At 46.4% G+C, this 15542-nt stretch overlaps 1 protein-coding gene across 6 annotated transcripts in view; it reads right to left on the minus strand.

Annotated features, from left to right (window-relative positions):
- ARHGAP40 (Rho GTPase activating protein 40) overlaps window positions 1-15542 on the minus strand; it is a 36084-nt gene that overhangs the window by 3345 nt on the left and 17197 nt on the right. For 5 of the 6 annotated variants that reach the window (XM_088064703.1, XM_088064701.1, XM_088064706.1 and 2 more), the window contains 12 exons: window positions 11757-11959; window positions 6783-7003; window positions 6195-6270; window positions 5297-5448; window positions 4526-4691; window positions 4103-4194; window positions 3907-3984; window positions 3478-3637; window positions 2743-2825; window positions 1808-2014; window positions 1403-1543; window positions 350-510 (listed from right to left, as the gene is read on the minus strand). In XM_088064703.1, the coding sequence (XP_087920829.1) occupies window positions 350-510; window positions 1403-1543; window positions 1808-2014; window positions 2743-2825; window positions 3478-3637; window positions 3907-3984; window positions 4103-4194; window positions 4526-4691; window positions 5297-5448; window positions 6195-6270; window positions 6783-7003; window positions 11757-11937 (1718 nt within the window). In that variant the 5' untranslated portion in view covers window positions 11938-11959. The remainder of the gene's footprint in view (window positions 1-349; window positions 511-1402; window positions 1544-1807; window positions 2015-2742; window positions 2826-3477; window positions 3638-3906; window positions 3985-4102; window positions 4195-4525; window positions 4692-5296; window positions 5449-6194; window positions 6271-6782; window positions 7004-11756; window positions 11960-15542) is intronic. The other variant, XM_088064702.1, reaches the window with a different exon arrangement.

The raw sequence follows: 15542 nt of genomic DNA on the forward strand, positions 1-15542 counted from the left end.
TCCAGGCAAATGATACAAGTGATTCCAGGAGAGCTGGAACGGGTTTGCTCATCAGGGTCAATGTTGCTGCTCTTTCCCTTCCCTTCAGCAAGGATTCTGGAGCTCACGTGGTGCCCAGCAGCCCAGAGGGGACCACTGACCTCCTGACTGCCTCAGCACTGGGTGGAATCACTCAGTGAGTTAAAATTTGCCTTCCCCAGCACCATTTCCTGAGCTTGGAGCAGAGAACAATCTCTCCTCATGGCTCACTCTGCTTCTGCCTCACCTCTACCCCAAGACAGAAGCCAGCAGCTAGACCACTTAAGTTTTTTTCTTTCTTTCTTTTTTAAGCAAAGAAAAAGCCATTTACCACTTGAGGAGGTTGACAGTGTTAACAATATTCCAGCCATTCTGGCACAGGTTCTTCTGAAACTGCCTCAAGACATCAGCAACCCTGGTTGCATTGTTCAAGTGCACCTCCAGAGAGTCCTTCAGGAGGAGTGATGCATGGACTTTCACAATCTTGGAAGGCTGAACAAGGCAAGCAAAAAGAAAAAAGTGCTTAAATAAAATGTTTTAACTGGTGAGAGTTTAATTTTCAAAACAGATTGGAGAGTGTGAAGAATTATACCTGTCCAGACAGCTGTTCAGAGAATTCAGGCTTGTTTCTTACACACACAGTACAGGTTGAAAGCTTATGGAAGCACCAAGGTGAGGATAATGAATAAATCATCAATGTTCTGGTTTTGAGGCCACGAGAGGAGCCCTGTGCTCTCCATCAGTGTGTGCTGGTGCTCTCTGCTGTTCAAACACAGCACTGACAGGAGCTCGGAGGAAAACAGGATTTGCCAGAAGAAATTCTGACAGGCTGTTTTGCACAAGAGTGAATGACTCCTCTGAAATACGTTTAAATTATTTGGGAAGGAATTTAGAGATCTGGTTGCAGGCTACTGAATTCCAGAAAGGTCCTTTCCAGAGAAAGGAAGCACCAGGTGATGTGCCATCTTAACAGATGTTATGGAGCAAAAAGAAAATTAGGAAACAGCCTGAATTTATGCTTTAAAAAATGAAAAGAAGTCTGCCTTTATCGCACCAGACATATCTGTGCCTACACATGGGACACTCAGAGCCATGAGAATTCTGCTCCTCACATGGGGAAAAACAAAATTTCTGCTCCTAATCACTTCTTTCTTTTAACCAAGTGTTTTGTAGCCTGAAATGTATTTAGTGCTCCTGCTGCTGAGATCAGTTTTTACCACAACCTGGCCAAAAGCATCTGGGAAAGTGTTCCTTATTATTCTGCTTTATTATGTCCCTCTCGCTCTTTTCAAGTGAATCACCCCTTTTATCTTTCTGAGGTCTCAGACAAACATCTGGCACTGCCACAAAGGAGTTTGGGTTTTTTTCCCAAGCCCTAACTCACCTCTCCCTGGTTCTTTTCCACCTTGTCTTTATCAGTGTGGATCTTCCGTAACAAATGTTTAATTCTCTTGTCGCAGAACTGGTACCTTTTGCTGCTGCTCTCGTTCAGCTTTCTCACTTGAGCTACCAGAAAAGAGGAGACCTGGGCAGGGGAAAAGGGTGAAAACAGGAATTTAATCAAGCAGAGATAAGGATGTCATTTAGGAACCTGACCATCACTTCAGCTTCTTAAACAGACAAAAATATCTGTGTACCTTGAGGACAGGTAGACAGGAATTCAGCCAGAGGTTTTGCTCACAGCTCTTTAATTCCTCTGAAATTTCCAAGGCTATCATCCCTTCCCTATCCCAGCTCTACCAAGTCCAAGACACTGCTACACCAAGCACATAATTCCTGTGGAACTCACTGTCCAGAGCAGATCCTGGTAATGGATCATCATCCGCACCACGTCAGCCGCCCCCTCCGCCAGCTGCTTCTCCTTCCCCTCAGGGATCTTGTTTGGCAGCCCCTTGTGCATGAAGAGGTTTGGGGCCATGACTGTGGAAACATTCCAGAGGTTCATTTTGTTGTTGTTTTCCCTGGCAACCACCTTGCTGAGAAATTCAAGAAGGGCCTGAGAAGAGGGAAAGAGACATAAGCCCATCCATTACTAGTGATGCTCAAAAAGCTAGCGTGGCAATTGCTGGAGAGATCATTAATTAGCACTTTTTCTTGATACAGATCAGCAAATCCCATTTCTCCAGTCAGGAAGCAGAGTGACCAATTTCTAACACTAGCATGGCAATAAATAACACACCAAGAGAGGTCTATCCAGTACTTATAAATCAGGAAAAGCAGTCTGTGTGGGGAACAGGTGAGTTTTTACTCCTTGGCAGGTGGTAATTTACAAAGTCTAGCTGTAAAAGCTTCTGAATCCAAAGATGAATTCCCCCTTTCCTTCAGTGTTCCCAGATGTGGAAAAATCCCTTTTGGATTTTCTCTTTCACCTCACACCTCCACCAGAACCATGACAGATCATCTTTGACTGAATTATACATTCCAGTGCTCTAAATGAAGTGTGCAGGGTGCTAAGTCAGCCTTACCTTTAATACCTGGGAGCTGAACTACTCAGGAGGAAAAAAAAAGGCAACAACAACCACCACAGCTCTTATAAAGCATGGAAAGGCAGAGGTGGTGTCTACTTAAAAGCCATGTAGCTGTGGCACTTGGGGATATGGATGAGTTGTGGCCTTGGAAGTGCTGGGGAAATGGCTGGATTCAATGATTTCATGGGGTTTTTTCCCAATCTAAACAATTCTGTGATTCTAGGTTTTACCAGCTAAATCAAAAGCAAGCAGTTACCTTCAGAGTGTTTCTGTTGGACTCTGGCAGAATCAGGATCAGGAGGTTTAGAGCTTGCAATCTTTGCTTTAGGTCTGGAATATCTAGAAGGAGAGTGACAACAGGACAGAGAAGTCAGGTTTCTGACCCTTCTTTGTGAGCACAGGAATCCTCCAAGGAATGAGACAATTACTTATTGAATTGCTGGTCATCTCAAATTTGAGAACTTTTTTCAAAGAAGTAAATCAAACTCATACTGTCCTTATGAAGGGAACTATCCATGCTTTAGAAGACTGACTCATTTCCTTTAGAGCACACAATCAACCAGCAGCCCCGATGCCCTTGAAGAGCAGCAAAAGAACCAATAATTCCCCATTTTTTGAACAAAGAACTCATGCACTCAGCATATCCAAACTACCTACTGAGGCACCAACCTCAAAGAAACGTGCTTGCACGACAGCACATCACCTGCAGACTGTGTGCCCTGGGCAGTTCCCACAGCTCAGTCTGTGTCATTACTGATCAGTTTGTCCTAAATGATGGCAGCAAGCTTGCAGGCTCAAGTGACACATCCCTGCAGACCCCAGGACAGCGCTGCTGCACAAAGGCACATCCAGCCAAACACCGGTGACCGCAGCCCTCAGCTGTGCTGTGCTCCCAGGGCATCCACAGGCTCCCAGCACAGCCAGCAGGAGAGCCCAGGGCCAGTGGGGCTTTGCACAAAGCCAAGTGGTGCTGGTGGGAGCAGGCACTCACTCTGCACGGCAGCAAAGGCAGGCAGGTACTCTGCTGTCAGCAGCGGGGCCGGCAGCTCGCGGATGAATCTCTTCAGCAGCCCGGACACGTCGTTCTGGTGAACCTCATCCCAGCAGAACAGACCACTGTAGAAGTCCCTTTCCAGCTTCTGCTCCAGGCTCTATGAAAAGATGGAATTTATCACGTGCCTTAATATGCAAATGTAAGAGAAATTTTATAGCTGAGCACTGGGAGGGCATCAAGTCAAAACGGTGCAGAGAGCCTGAGCACACACTCCAGTATTTCCCAGCAATGGATGTTTCTGGTTCCCAGTTCTGGTTGTACTGGGAAGGGGATGAGATAATTCAGGTCATTCAAACACTTGCTTCGGCAAATGCTTCCTTATCACCCCTGATATCCAAATAATCCAAACAATGCTCAAGCTCATACCTTAATTCTGGTCTGGGACCCAGAAACTCTCAGGATGCCCTCTGTTTCAAGTCCTCTCTTCTCCAGGCAGGACAGCAGCTGTAAAAGGAGGAAACACAAAGCTCTTAGGCACAGAGGATGAGGAAGCAGCCCGTCCTCATCACAGACTCCTGGCTCTGAGGACCAGAGGTGTGAATGAAACCAGCTGAGAACTTACTGCCTGGAGTAGCAGAGGGACCTTGGTGTTGGGCAGCAGCTTTTGGTCATTTTCCAGCAGGGTGTTGAGTGGAACTCCAAAGAGTCTTTTCTCTACAATAAAAACAACATTTCCAAGTCTGTATCACCTCTGATGGAGGTGTAAGGGAAATATCCCCCACTGCAGACTAAGATGGTAGTTTTGTAAACACAGATACTGCAGAAAGAGAGGAATAGTTAAGCAGGACAATTGCAGCCAGACATAAATGTGGTGGTAGGTCTTGATGTCATGATCCACTGACTTCCAGGAGAAATCCAAGGAAAACACACCTGCCACAAGGTTTCTTATCAAAAACCCTCTGTTCTAACATTTGAAACACAACTGATGAGTGTATGATGAGAAGATGAGGGTAAAAAAAAAGGCACAAAAAAGAGTACAACTAACCTGTTGTTTTCAATTTTGCTGCTTTGTTTCTCTTCAGCTCAAAGCCCAGGATATCACAGAGAGCTGTAAGTTCAATGAGGGCCAGTGTGGGGATCTTCTTCATGTCCTGAGCCGACAGATCTCCAATCCTGGTCACTCCTAGTCTGCCCTTTGGGATCTTAAATCTCTAAGGGAAATAAACACAAAAGGTTCAGATCAAGCTATCACTACTAATCCCACTAGTGAACAACTTTTGCTGTAGTTTTATTTTTTTATCATAACCAGGCATCTGCTCTTCCTGCTGTATCCAAGACCAGACACATGCCCAAAACTACTCCTACTCAACCACCAGCTGAATAAATATTTTCCCTTTTCAATATTGCTCTTTAATCCTACTGGAGATGCCAGTTTTTCTAATTTAAAGGCAGCCTGATACCCACCCTAATCTACCTGAACTTTGGAAGCAGCCTCGTTCATTTGCACAGAGGAGAAAACTTTAAAATTATGAGTAAGAAAGTGCAGTTTGTTACTCTCCTCTTTTCAGAGGAAACAACATGGATGTGTGTCAAAATAGGCAGTTTCAGATAAAAAAAGTCTCATTTCTTTTGATCCTCCACTACACAACGGCTATCCTTGCCCAACATTGCCAAGATAACAGCACAACACACCCCAAAATACCACCAAACACAGACCCATTGCAACCCATAGGTGTGAATTGGATTTGGTGTCTTGTACCACCTTGGCAAGACAAGACCAATAAATTTTAACAAGAAAAATCCCTCCAGTGCTTACAGTTAGGGCATTTCCATCCTTTAACTTCCTGGATTCAGACAGGAAGGATCCCTTGAGCAGGACAGCTGCTTGCTCTGAGTAGGCAACATCCATGTTGAACACTTCCTCTTTCCCAGGGTTCCGAACTGTGCAGGAATAATCCTGGGTTTCTGCTGCAGAGGAGAAATTGTCTTGAATTTCTGCAAGCCAGGGGGGTGAAGTTTAGAAAGCAATTGTGCTAAAAATGCAGTTTGAGATAGGTTTGCTACCATTGCTTTTAAAAATCCTGCAGTAACACATGAAAAGAGTGTCCCCACAGCACAGAGTGGTCAGCCTGCCCTGAAAGGTGGTCAAGCTTTGGAACAGGCTGCCAAGGGAGGCAGTGGAGTCACTACTGGAAGTGCTCAAAAATCGTGCAGATGTGGCACCTGGGGACGTGGTTTAGTGGTGAGCCCACTGGTGATGAGTTAGTGGTTGGACTTGTGATTTTAGAGATCTTTACCAAGTTTGATCATTCTGTGATCAGTGTGAAGGCACAACATCATGGCTAAAACTACCAGGTCACTGGTTCGACAAAACCACAGCTTTAAATTGAAGGACACACCTATAGCTAACATCTCTTTACACAACTGCTCATGGCATTTAAAGTTTCACTGCATGATCTTTGCATTTTATTTTCATCTTTCAGTTGCTTTATCAAAAATTTACAATGATCAGCTTGATCACAGCTTCTAACAACACTGGAGCCTAGAAAAGTTTATTAATCCACAGGTGTGAATAACCACGTAAAGAAACCACATCCCAACACAAACAAGGTCAATGTTTCAGAGCCTGTGTATACTTAAATATGTGTGTGGCTTTCCTTCCAGTTCCAGCTCTACTTCAGATCCTACTCTGCATTTAAAAACCTCCCCCTTACTTCTCTGGGTGTTTGAAGTCCGTAGATTGTGCCACAGTGGATCTGGGCTGGACTCCTCTTTTTCTGCTGCTCTGTCCTGAAAAATAAAAAAAAGAAGTTTTTTTAGGAAAAACCAAAAGAGCAGAACTGCAGGAAAATAGCTGAAAAGACAGCGGTTATGAATTCTTTATCAAGAAAAAAAAATCTAAATAAAGCAGCCAACCCTCTCCCCAAAACAGCAGTGTCAGTCTTTCTCCAGGATTTCCACCTCTACAAGGCCAGCTTAGCAGAGCTGAATTTGGGAAGTTCTCTTGTTTTGTTTAATGGTGATTCAACATGTCACTGGAACAAAGGAAACACAAGAGGGCTCCAAACCACGCCAATGCTCCACGAGGAAGCATTCCAGCAGGAATGTCATTCCAGTCTGGGAAAGCTGTGGATCTGCAGGTTTTCTACCAACTCCTCAACACCGCAGCCAGGATTTCTCCAGTCTCACCTTCCCTTCAGCTCAAGGGATGAAATCATAACAGGAGCCCTAGACCCAGAAAGCCAAGTCAGCTCCCACGAGGCAAGAAGCTCTTGTAGGAGACCCCAAAAAAGCCAGCAAACCTCCGAGCTGCCCACTCCGAAGATGTCGCGCACGTCGCGCACGGGGTGCTTGTTCCTCCTGCGGCGGGAGCGGCTGTAGGTGTCCAGCCGGCGCTGCACGGCCGCTGCCTGGGTCCTGGTCAGCGTGGACAGCAGCACCAGCTTGTCCTTGTCCGAGGCCACGTCCCCCAGGAGCTCGGACAGCCCCGCGTCCTGCAGCCACTCGGCTTCGGCTTCTCCCTCTGCCAAGCGGGCAGGAGAAGGCAGAGTGAGTAGAGAGCAGCAGCCTGGGGCCCTGCCACCCTTCAGAGGTGGAAAGCAGGAGCCTGGGCCGTTCCCTGTCTGGGGTGGCAATGGGACATCACTGGGAGGGAGCCACAGCTCTGTTCTGAAGCCGTGGGTGTTCCCAAAATCTCAGCCCTAATCCCGAGAGCCCAGCTGGGTTTGGGTTGGCAGCGGAGAGCTCTTTGGGCAGGTGCAGCTGCTCACACAGTTCTTACTGCTCATTCCAGGTGAGCAAAATGAGAGAAAAGAGCTGTGGAGGTAGAGATACTCCCAGGAGCACAGGCTCCCAGAGCAGCTGGGCAGAAGAGGGCCCAAGTGTGTCTCTGGGTGATATTTAGGTGAGGATTGTGACAGGGTATGGGACTGAAGACAGGAGGACTTGATAAATCTGCCCCTCCATAGACTGTCTGTGCAAAGGGGAGCTCTGGCAGCAACACACAGCCACCCCAGAAGGAATGGCAGAGCTTCCCACCTGATCTTTCAACAGCTTTGAGAATGGACAAAAGGTCTGTGAAAAGCCACAGCAAACAACACTGCACATTCAGCTTTTGTACTTTTCAAAATGACTTGGTTGCTTCAATTTTTATTTTTTTTTTAACCTATATGCATGCCTAGGTATCAGCAACTTTTATTTTTTTTTATGTCCAGATCCTGATCTGGTAGGTTCAAATGTATTTTACTTAATGTACTTGCTGAACTCTTTATGTGCATCATCCCTATTCTTTAATTTTTTAAGTGGATTGGTATCCATCCACTCAACTAAAGTAAAAACGTTATTTTTCCTCTGTGCATTCATTTTATGCCTGGGCCTATTCAAAATATCACTAAAATTAAAGACCATTCCAGTTCCAGAAGGAAGTGTGAGAAGCCTGGAGACAGTACAGCAGCATTACTCAAACAAGCTCAAATCCACCTCATTCTTCATCACATATAAAGCTGCACTTCAAACACAGAAGACTTTTTTTTTCTGATGGGATACACTCATAAGGAAGGGCAAGCGAGAAAGTGCCCTGAGCAAGGCAGCTACTTGAAATTCAAAGATGAAAGAAACAATTTAGCAGGTGACTTCAACTTTAACACGGCAAACACCACAAAGCCTTTATCTTTTCAATTCCATCTACCACATTCATTCACTGCAGGCAGCTCCAGTACAGCCCTACCAAAGGTTATACTGGGAAAAAGAAAAATCACAGCTGAACTGATTGGCACAGAGCAGCTCATTGCCACTCTTCCTGTCCTTTGCAAACTTCTGCCTCCTCAGTTATCACAGCTGCTCAAGTTTTATCATTGCTCCATCCATAAAAAGCAGCCATGCAGCTCTCCTTGAGAGATTAAATAATTTAATTTTTCTGGAGAAACCTCATGTTCATGCAGATTGCAAACACACATTGTGACACAATAAAAACTCAGTCTTCAGAGCACGGTCTTTGTGATCTTGGGTGCCAAAATGAAACAGAACTTTTTTCATCATCACACCTCAATAAATAGAGCTGAACTTGAAGTCAAGTATTTCCCTAAGTGAATCTTCTAGCAAATTGTTTGTTTTTCCTACATGGCCCTAAGTTTTGCTCTTTTCCCATGTCTGGTTTACAGAAGTGAGCAGGTGGCAGCATCCCCTGGGCACAGCCATGGTCCCACTCACAGCTCCTCACCAAACACCTTGTCCTACACCCGTGGTCTCTCAGCAGAACAACACACAAAAAGCCTCTGGTTTATTTTGCCTTTGGGAACTAGAGGAAGTGAAGTGTATTGCTTGCAAATTTTGAAAATAGCCAATTCCAGTCATAACAGGAAACTGATCTTATACACAATACCACACAGCATCCCCTCCATCGGACATCCGTGTGAGCCTGCTGCCCCCCTGATGCCAAAACACCAGATTGTAATCCCTCTGTTTACTATTTTGGCCCAGTTACGTTTGCCAGAAACACAAAAGGAAACTGGCAAAATGGGCTGTTTCTGGGGGAAAGGGAAAAATTGGAGAGAAACAGGTCAGAACAGAAATCCACAGAATATAAGCTGCAGGTTTAAGCCTGGAGAGCTGCTACGATTTGCCTTGTGAGTTCCAGGCAAGCATTTCAAGAGGGCACAATTAGGAATGATTTCACAAAACTAAAGAACACCAGTTCCACAAATTTACTTGAAACATAACCTAGTCAAAACCAGCATTCATAATATTCACTTTCCAAACATTTAAAGGACAGCTACAGCACCCGACATTTTCAGGCTAAAACATTAAGCACGACTTCCTATGTAATATTTGAAGGTGAAGAATCACCCTTTGCAGGCAGTTCTCAGCCACAGTTCTGTGCTGTAAGGTCACAAACAGGTATTTTAGTGGCAGAGTGCCTGTGTCCTCAGCTGGCTGTGCTGTCAGCCAGGCAAACAGCGACAGCAAGGACAGCACAAGGCTGCATTTCAGGAAAATGCTGCTTCCTACTCCCACCAAACACCACCAGTACCCTCAGCAGCTTCCAGCTGGCCCAGGTCTGCAGTTACACACTGTCCTCCCACTGCCAGCAGGTCACCAGCAGCTCCCCAGGACACAGCAGCCCCCACCCAGGGCTCCCCAGGACACACCAGCCCTCACCCAGGGCTGCCCAGGGGACACCAGCCCTCACCCAGGGCTGCCCAGGGGACACCAGCCCTCACCCAGGGCTGCCCAGGGGACACCAGCCCTCACCCAGGGCTGCCCAGGGGACACCAGCCCTCACCCAGGGCTGCCCAGCCCTCACCCAGGGCTTGCTCAGGAGCCCAGTGTTCCCAGCTGGGTCAGCATTTTTGCAGTGCCTTATCTCCACAAGCCTCCCCACCGTCCCTGTGCCGTGGTTATCACCAGCCATCTCCCAGGCTGAGCCATGCTGTCTCCAGACACAGCTGCCCAATTCTCAGTTCCCCAGATTTATGCAAAAGGTGGCAGTGCCTCTGGCTCTGAGGAGTCCCACAGCCTCCTTGCTCTAAGCAGGAGCTGCAGAGATGTGAAAGCCAAACCCTGCACACCATCCAAAGCTTCCCCACTCCCAGCACAATGTTTATTTGCCTAAGCTTCTTCAGAGAAGGCATCAGGAGCCCAAGCCTGCCCCACCTCCTTCCCCAGGCTGCTGGGAAGGCTTTGCTACCTGGAGCATCATTTCAAGCCTGTCTGGTTTCAATGGCCAATTAAACACTCAGATCCTTCCTGCTAGATTAATCTACAGCACTAAAAGACACTTTTCCTCGTATCCCTTCTTATACACAGTAATCAAATTGCCTCCAGCATATCAGTCTTTAGGATATCCCAGACAGTCTTTGATCTCATGGGATGGTCTACTTCCAGTCTCCTTCCTGGTGCACTCATTTTCTGAATCACTTTGCATCTCTTCCAGTCCAAAAAATCCAACTTGTGTCAAAGGGACAATCCTTTAACAGCAGACCTTCATGTTTACCATGTCCTGCCAACGATGGCAGACAGGGACAATGATATTCCCACCCTGCTCCCCAGAGCCTCTCTGTGTCCCCATGGGAGCTCCTGGCCCTTCCCAAGCCCAGCAGTGCACTGGGGCTGCCACACAAACATCTCCCCAGGACACAGATCGCTCCCAGCATCAGGCAGCACAGCAGCTGTGCAGGCTGCAGACCTGTGTTCGAGGGGATGTACAGCAAACCACCTCCATTTCTTCAAAAGGGACCCAGGAAAGGTGTGATCCTCACCTGGGGGGTCACTGGGTGTTTGTCACTGCTTGCCAGCCCTGCAGCACACCCCAGGGGTTTGTACCTCCCATGGCTAAAGGGACTGTCCTCAGGAACTGTAGTGACAGCACAAGGAGAAATGGGCTCACACTGGAAGAGGGGACAGTTGTGTTAGATATCAGGAAGAAACCCTTCCCTGGGAGGGTGGGCAGGCCCTGGCACAGGGTGCCCAGAGCAGCTGTGGCTGCCCCTGGATCCCTGGCAGTGTCCAAGGCCAGGCTGGATGGGGCTTGGAGCAGCCTGGGATAGTGGAAGGTGTCCCTGCCATGGCAGGGGTGGAACTGGATGAGCATGAAAGTCCCTTCCAACCCAAATAATTCTATGATTCTATAGAATGAAAACATATTCCAGAAGTTTTGGAATAACTGGCCCAGGTTCCAATTATTCCAAAGCACTGGATAACATCAGTGCTGCAGAAAGAGCATTAGAAACAGCCCATACACACTTCTTCCAAAGAAAGCTAAAAAAGGATATGCAGGAAAAACTGCATGTGGATGGGCTCAAGGCTTTCTGGATGTTTATTGTGGTTTCTTAAACAGGAAATTAGAGAGGGAACAGTCTGCCTTCCACAGAAGCAGCTCCCATAAAAGCCACTAGGATCAATCTCAGAAGCATGCACACAAACAAGGCTTCCAGAACAGCCCCAGCTCCCACAGGGTGTTTGCCACACACCTCCTGAACTGGCACTGAGAGCCCCCACCCTTGCTGGGGCTGCTTGAAAAACCTGCAGCCTTGAACATGCTCCTGGGACTGACCTTTGGAGTCAGCTTTGCTTCAGAAGCCGAAACCAGGCCAGGCCAGCCCTCCCCTTCTGCAGGGCATTATCCACCACCCAATTAAAATATTATCTCTATCCCTGATTGACTGATAATATTCTAACCATACTCCAACATGCTTCTGAATCGTTCAGGTGCATAAGCAAATCTTCTGTTTCAGCTGTTCACATTCCTCTCCTCACTCCCAACATTTTTGGCAACCTACCCTCCTGTGTTTTGACATCTGCAAGGCTGCATTCCTCCTGCTCGGCTTCAGTGCTCTGTTTAATGTTCTCTACTTCCAGCCAAAAACTGTCCATTGACAAGTTGTCCAAGGCCTCTACCCTGGAATTGGTGTTCTCTGACGCCAGGGATGCCACAGGACTCCTCGGAGGAAGCTGGTTCATTTTCCAAGGGCAATGTCTGGTGCTGAGAGAGGAAGAGATAAGGAAGGAGAAATTAAGCTCCACGTATTCCCCACAGCCTTGGTGTCCAGCCCTCACTGATTAATGACTGCAGCAAAGCCAAGCACAGGCAAGTGCTGAACCTCCTTTGCTTAGTGTTTAGCACTACAGACAAGGCTGGGACTAAATCCCCTGGAGAATGGGGAAAACTTCTGTCCAAACATGCCAGAGGACACAGGATCAACAGAGCCTTTTCAGGGCTGTCCCTCCAGTGACCTCCAGCACACCACTACCGCCCCACACTCATTGCAAGGCTTCTCTGCAAGTTTACACAGGCACCTTCTGCATCCTCAGCCCCCCAGGATGTGCCAAGCTCAGTGTGCTCCAGGACCTGGCACAGACAGGAGCCTGGCAGCTCCCACCACAGCATCCCAAACCTTTGGGCTTTATGTTCCCCATGGAAAAACCAGCCCAGCTCCATCCCCTGTGCTTCAGCTCACACAACAAACAACTCACGGGGCTGAGGCCCCCTTTTCCTGCCCAGACCAGATTTTTCAGCTGTGAAACAACATGAGGTGTCCTGGGAAACCCAAGCATATGGAATTTTCTTACCACCCTGCTGATTCATTCATGCACAGCTGAAGTCCCAGCCTGGCCTCGTTCAGCTTTCAGCCCCTGTGCTGTGAGCTTCTCCTCACTTCATAAAACAGTGCCTCTCCTAAAATGAGCTATAATTGTCTTCAAAAAGTTCCAAGCCATTTAAGCCCTGCTATACATATTTTTCAAAGACTTACCAAAAAAAATGGGATAAGTGGAACATACTTATGAGAACACCTCAATGGTTCCACTGATGAATACAAAAATTAAAGAGGTGGAACACTAACTGTGGGTGGTTTGAGAAACACCCATGAACAGCCATGACCACCAAACAGGCCAAAATTCCTTCCTAGTTTCATTAAAAAAAAAAAAAAAAAAAATCCTCAAGTCTAAGTCTCACACCTTGAAAACCATGACAACAAAACACCCATGAAATGCTATTTAGCCTCTTAGCTCTCAGAGCCAAAAGTTATAGATGGCAAAATATCTGGAAAGTTTTATCCCCTTTCATTCCAGAAAGTCATTATTAGCAGTTCTGGCACAACTTGCTTCAGTTATGAGAAGTATTTAAGTTGTAAAGGGCTAAATTTGAAGATCTAACAACTAAGAGAAACGTTGTAGGCCATTCTGCACTTGTATTTACACACGTGCACGCACACCATGCTCACACCTCACTCTAACACACACAGGCAGCCCCTCTCCTCTGGAGGTCAGCAATAACCATCACTGCAGGAACATCTGGAGACAGCCACAGCCTTCAGAACTAGAATTAAAGGGGTTTGTTTGTTTTACAGGAAGACAAAAGTGAAAAACTGACTTGAGATATTCTGCCACCCAGCAGAACAGAGGTGATCTGCTTTCCCATTTCTGGATATCCAAATAACACTCAAGATACAGATTTACAGCCTGGTGGAACCCTTAAGTAGTCCATCTAAGATTTATTATTTTTTACCTGCACACTTCCTGTCCAATTCTCCCAGTTCTATTGCAGTTACTAACTCAATTTATTTTTAACTCTTTTCAACTCTTTACCCATTAATACTTAAAAACTTAGATTGCATCCCTCATATTAACTCTTCATCTTTAGTGTTCCTCTCCATTTTCTCACATTTGCTGACAACCATCTCATAAGATTAGATTTAAACAAAGACCCCTTGCTAGCATCAAAAAAGCTGTTCAACACCTTCCCAGGATTCTACTATCAACCAGTCAACAGAACTCATCACTTGCAACATGAAATGGAGTGGAAAAAGGAATTCAAATATTTTGAGGGAGTTGGTTTTGGCCATGTGAGGAGCACTGGAAGACAAACTTGCAGTGAAGGAGTCTCCCAGCACACAACACTCAGGAACCATCTTACAATCTCTCCTAATTGCTCTACTACAGGCTTTCAACAGGTATAAAACAACTCTTCTTGCCTTGAGTAACTGCCCTATATTGCTGTGAGATCTAGGTTATACAGGTTAATGCAGCTCTGAAATGTTCCTTTCCTTTGTGTTCAGCTTGGTTTGGAGCTGGCTCATAACACCCCAGAAATCTCCAGGGACCAACACCAAAACAGAATTTATCTTTGCAGCTCCAGCAGAACCTGCCCCAGGAGGCTGCACACAGATGTTCTCTGTGACACACACAGCACCAAAAGCCCACCAGTCACACTACAAACCTGCTCTAGGAAAGCCACAGATGAGCTAATTGTGTGTCAAACAAAAGCCATCCTAAGTTTTTTTCCCCTCAGCTGGCTCATTTAGTGATGCACTAAACTTGGCTTCACCGAGTTGCAGGATGTTGATATTGCACAGCAGCTCTACAGAGGGACAGCAGGACCCAAAGCCCAGCTCTACAAGTGTTAAACCAGAGCTGCTGTTGCTCCTGTCTCACAGGACAACATAAAAACCAGCCCTTCACATTTAGAAAATGTTTGATTTTCTGGTCTAAGCTACTTTTTTTTTTTCCTTGAGCTCAATGCACAGTGCTTTGCAGATCCAGCTGCCCAGGTGGAAGGTTAATTTTAGATTCAGTGCACCTAAAAGATTGTTCTTCCTCATTGCATACCCGAGTCAACTGGAGGGCAGCCTGTGACGTGCAAGCACAGCAACAGCTGAGATTGAAAGCAGAGATTGTTGGCTTAAAATGTTAATGGCTCAGTGCAACTGGGCAAAGAGTAGGTGGAATAATCAAGTTCACTCCACTGCACTGTCAACGTAACAAAAAGCATCAGATTATGAAGCTTTAAAAATTAACCCAACAGAAAGGAGACTGGCAGAAAGATCTTGTTAAGGACAGGCACATAGGAGGGGATCTGTGGAAAGACTGAGCATCTTAATCCAGCCTTTTCTTGTTTAAAAGCACAGCCAGTCTTAACAAGGCTAGAGATTCACCTGGCACTTTCAGTCTAAGCCTGACTTCACAGCATTAATAACACAGTGGTGAGAAATCAGGCTGGCACAGACCTTACAGAGTTCATTTTCTTATTGTTCCTTCTCTATGCCCCCTCCACGAGGATCCCTGGAAGCCCTCCATACCTGCCTCAGTGCTGGGGGCTCACTGATCCTGCCCTGCTTTCCATCTGCTCCTAGATACTGTCAACACACTGCAAATACATTGCAAACACTCATGTAATTCTTCACCCTCTTGAATACCAAAATACAATAAACACTGTTGCTATGTTCACTCCAGGCTTGAATCACTCCCATGAGAGAGCTTCTCAAAGGAACCGGAGCTGCTTGGGCTTCTTTTCTGCTTGCTCAACATCCCTCCCTCGTTGAAATACCTCTTAGCAGATGAATAAATAAAAAGGTTCCTTCTCAAGCATTTCAAACAGACCAGGAGGCAACAAGTGCAAGCCAAGAAAATGGAATTCTTTTAGGACTGCTTCCAGAAAACTGAGATGGGAAAAAGGCAACAAGAACAGAAGAATTCAGGCAGACAAGGCGGTCCTGCCACACAAGCAGCACCCAGTCTTTAAAGATATTTCCAAAGATCTGGAGCAAGCACAAAGGCACACATGGAAC

Source organism: Pseudopodoces humilis, chromosome 19 (genome assembly GCF_049639895.1).
Source record: "Pseudopodoces humilis isolate 2021_Gansu_Grassland_sample_001 chromosome 19, ASM4963989v1, whole genome shotgun sequence".
NCBI lineage: Eukaryota > Metazoa > Chordata > Aves > Passeriformes > Paridae > Pseudopodoces > Pseudopodoces humilis.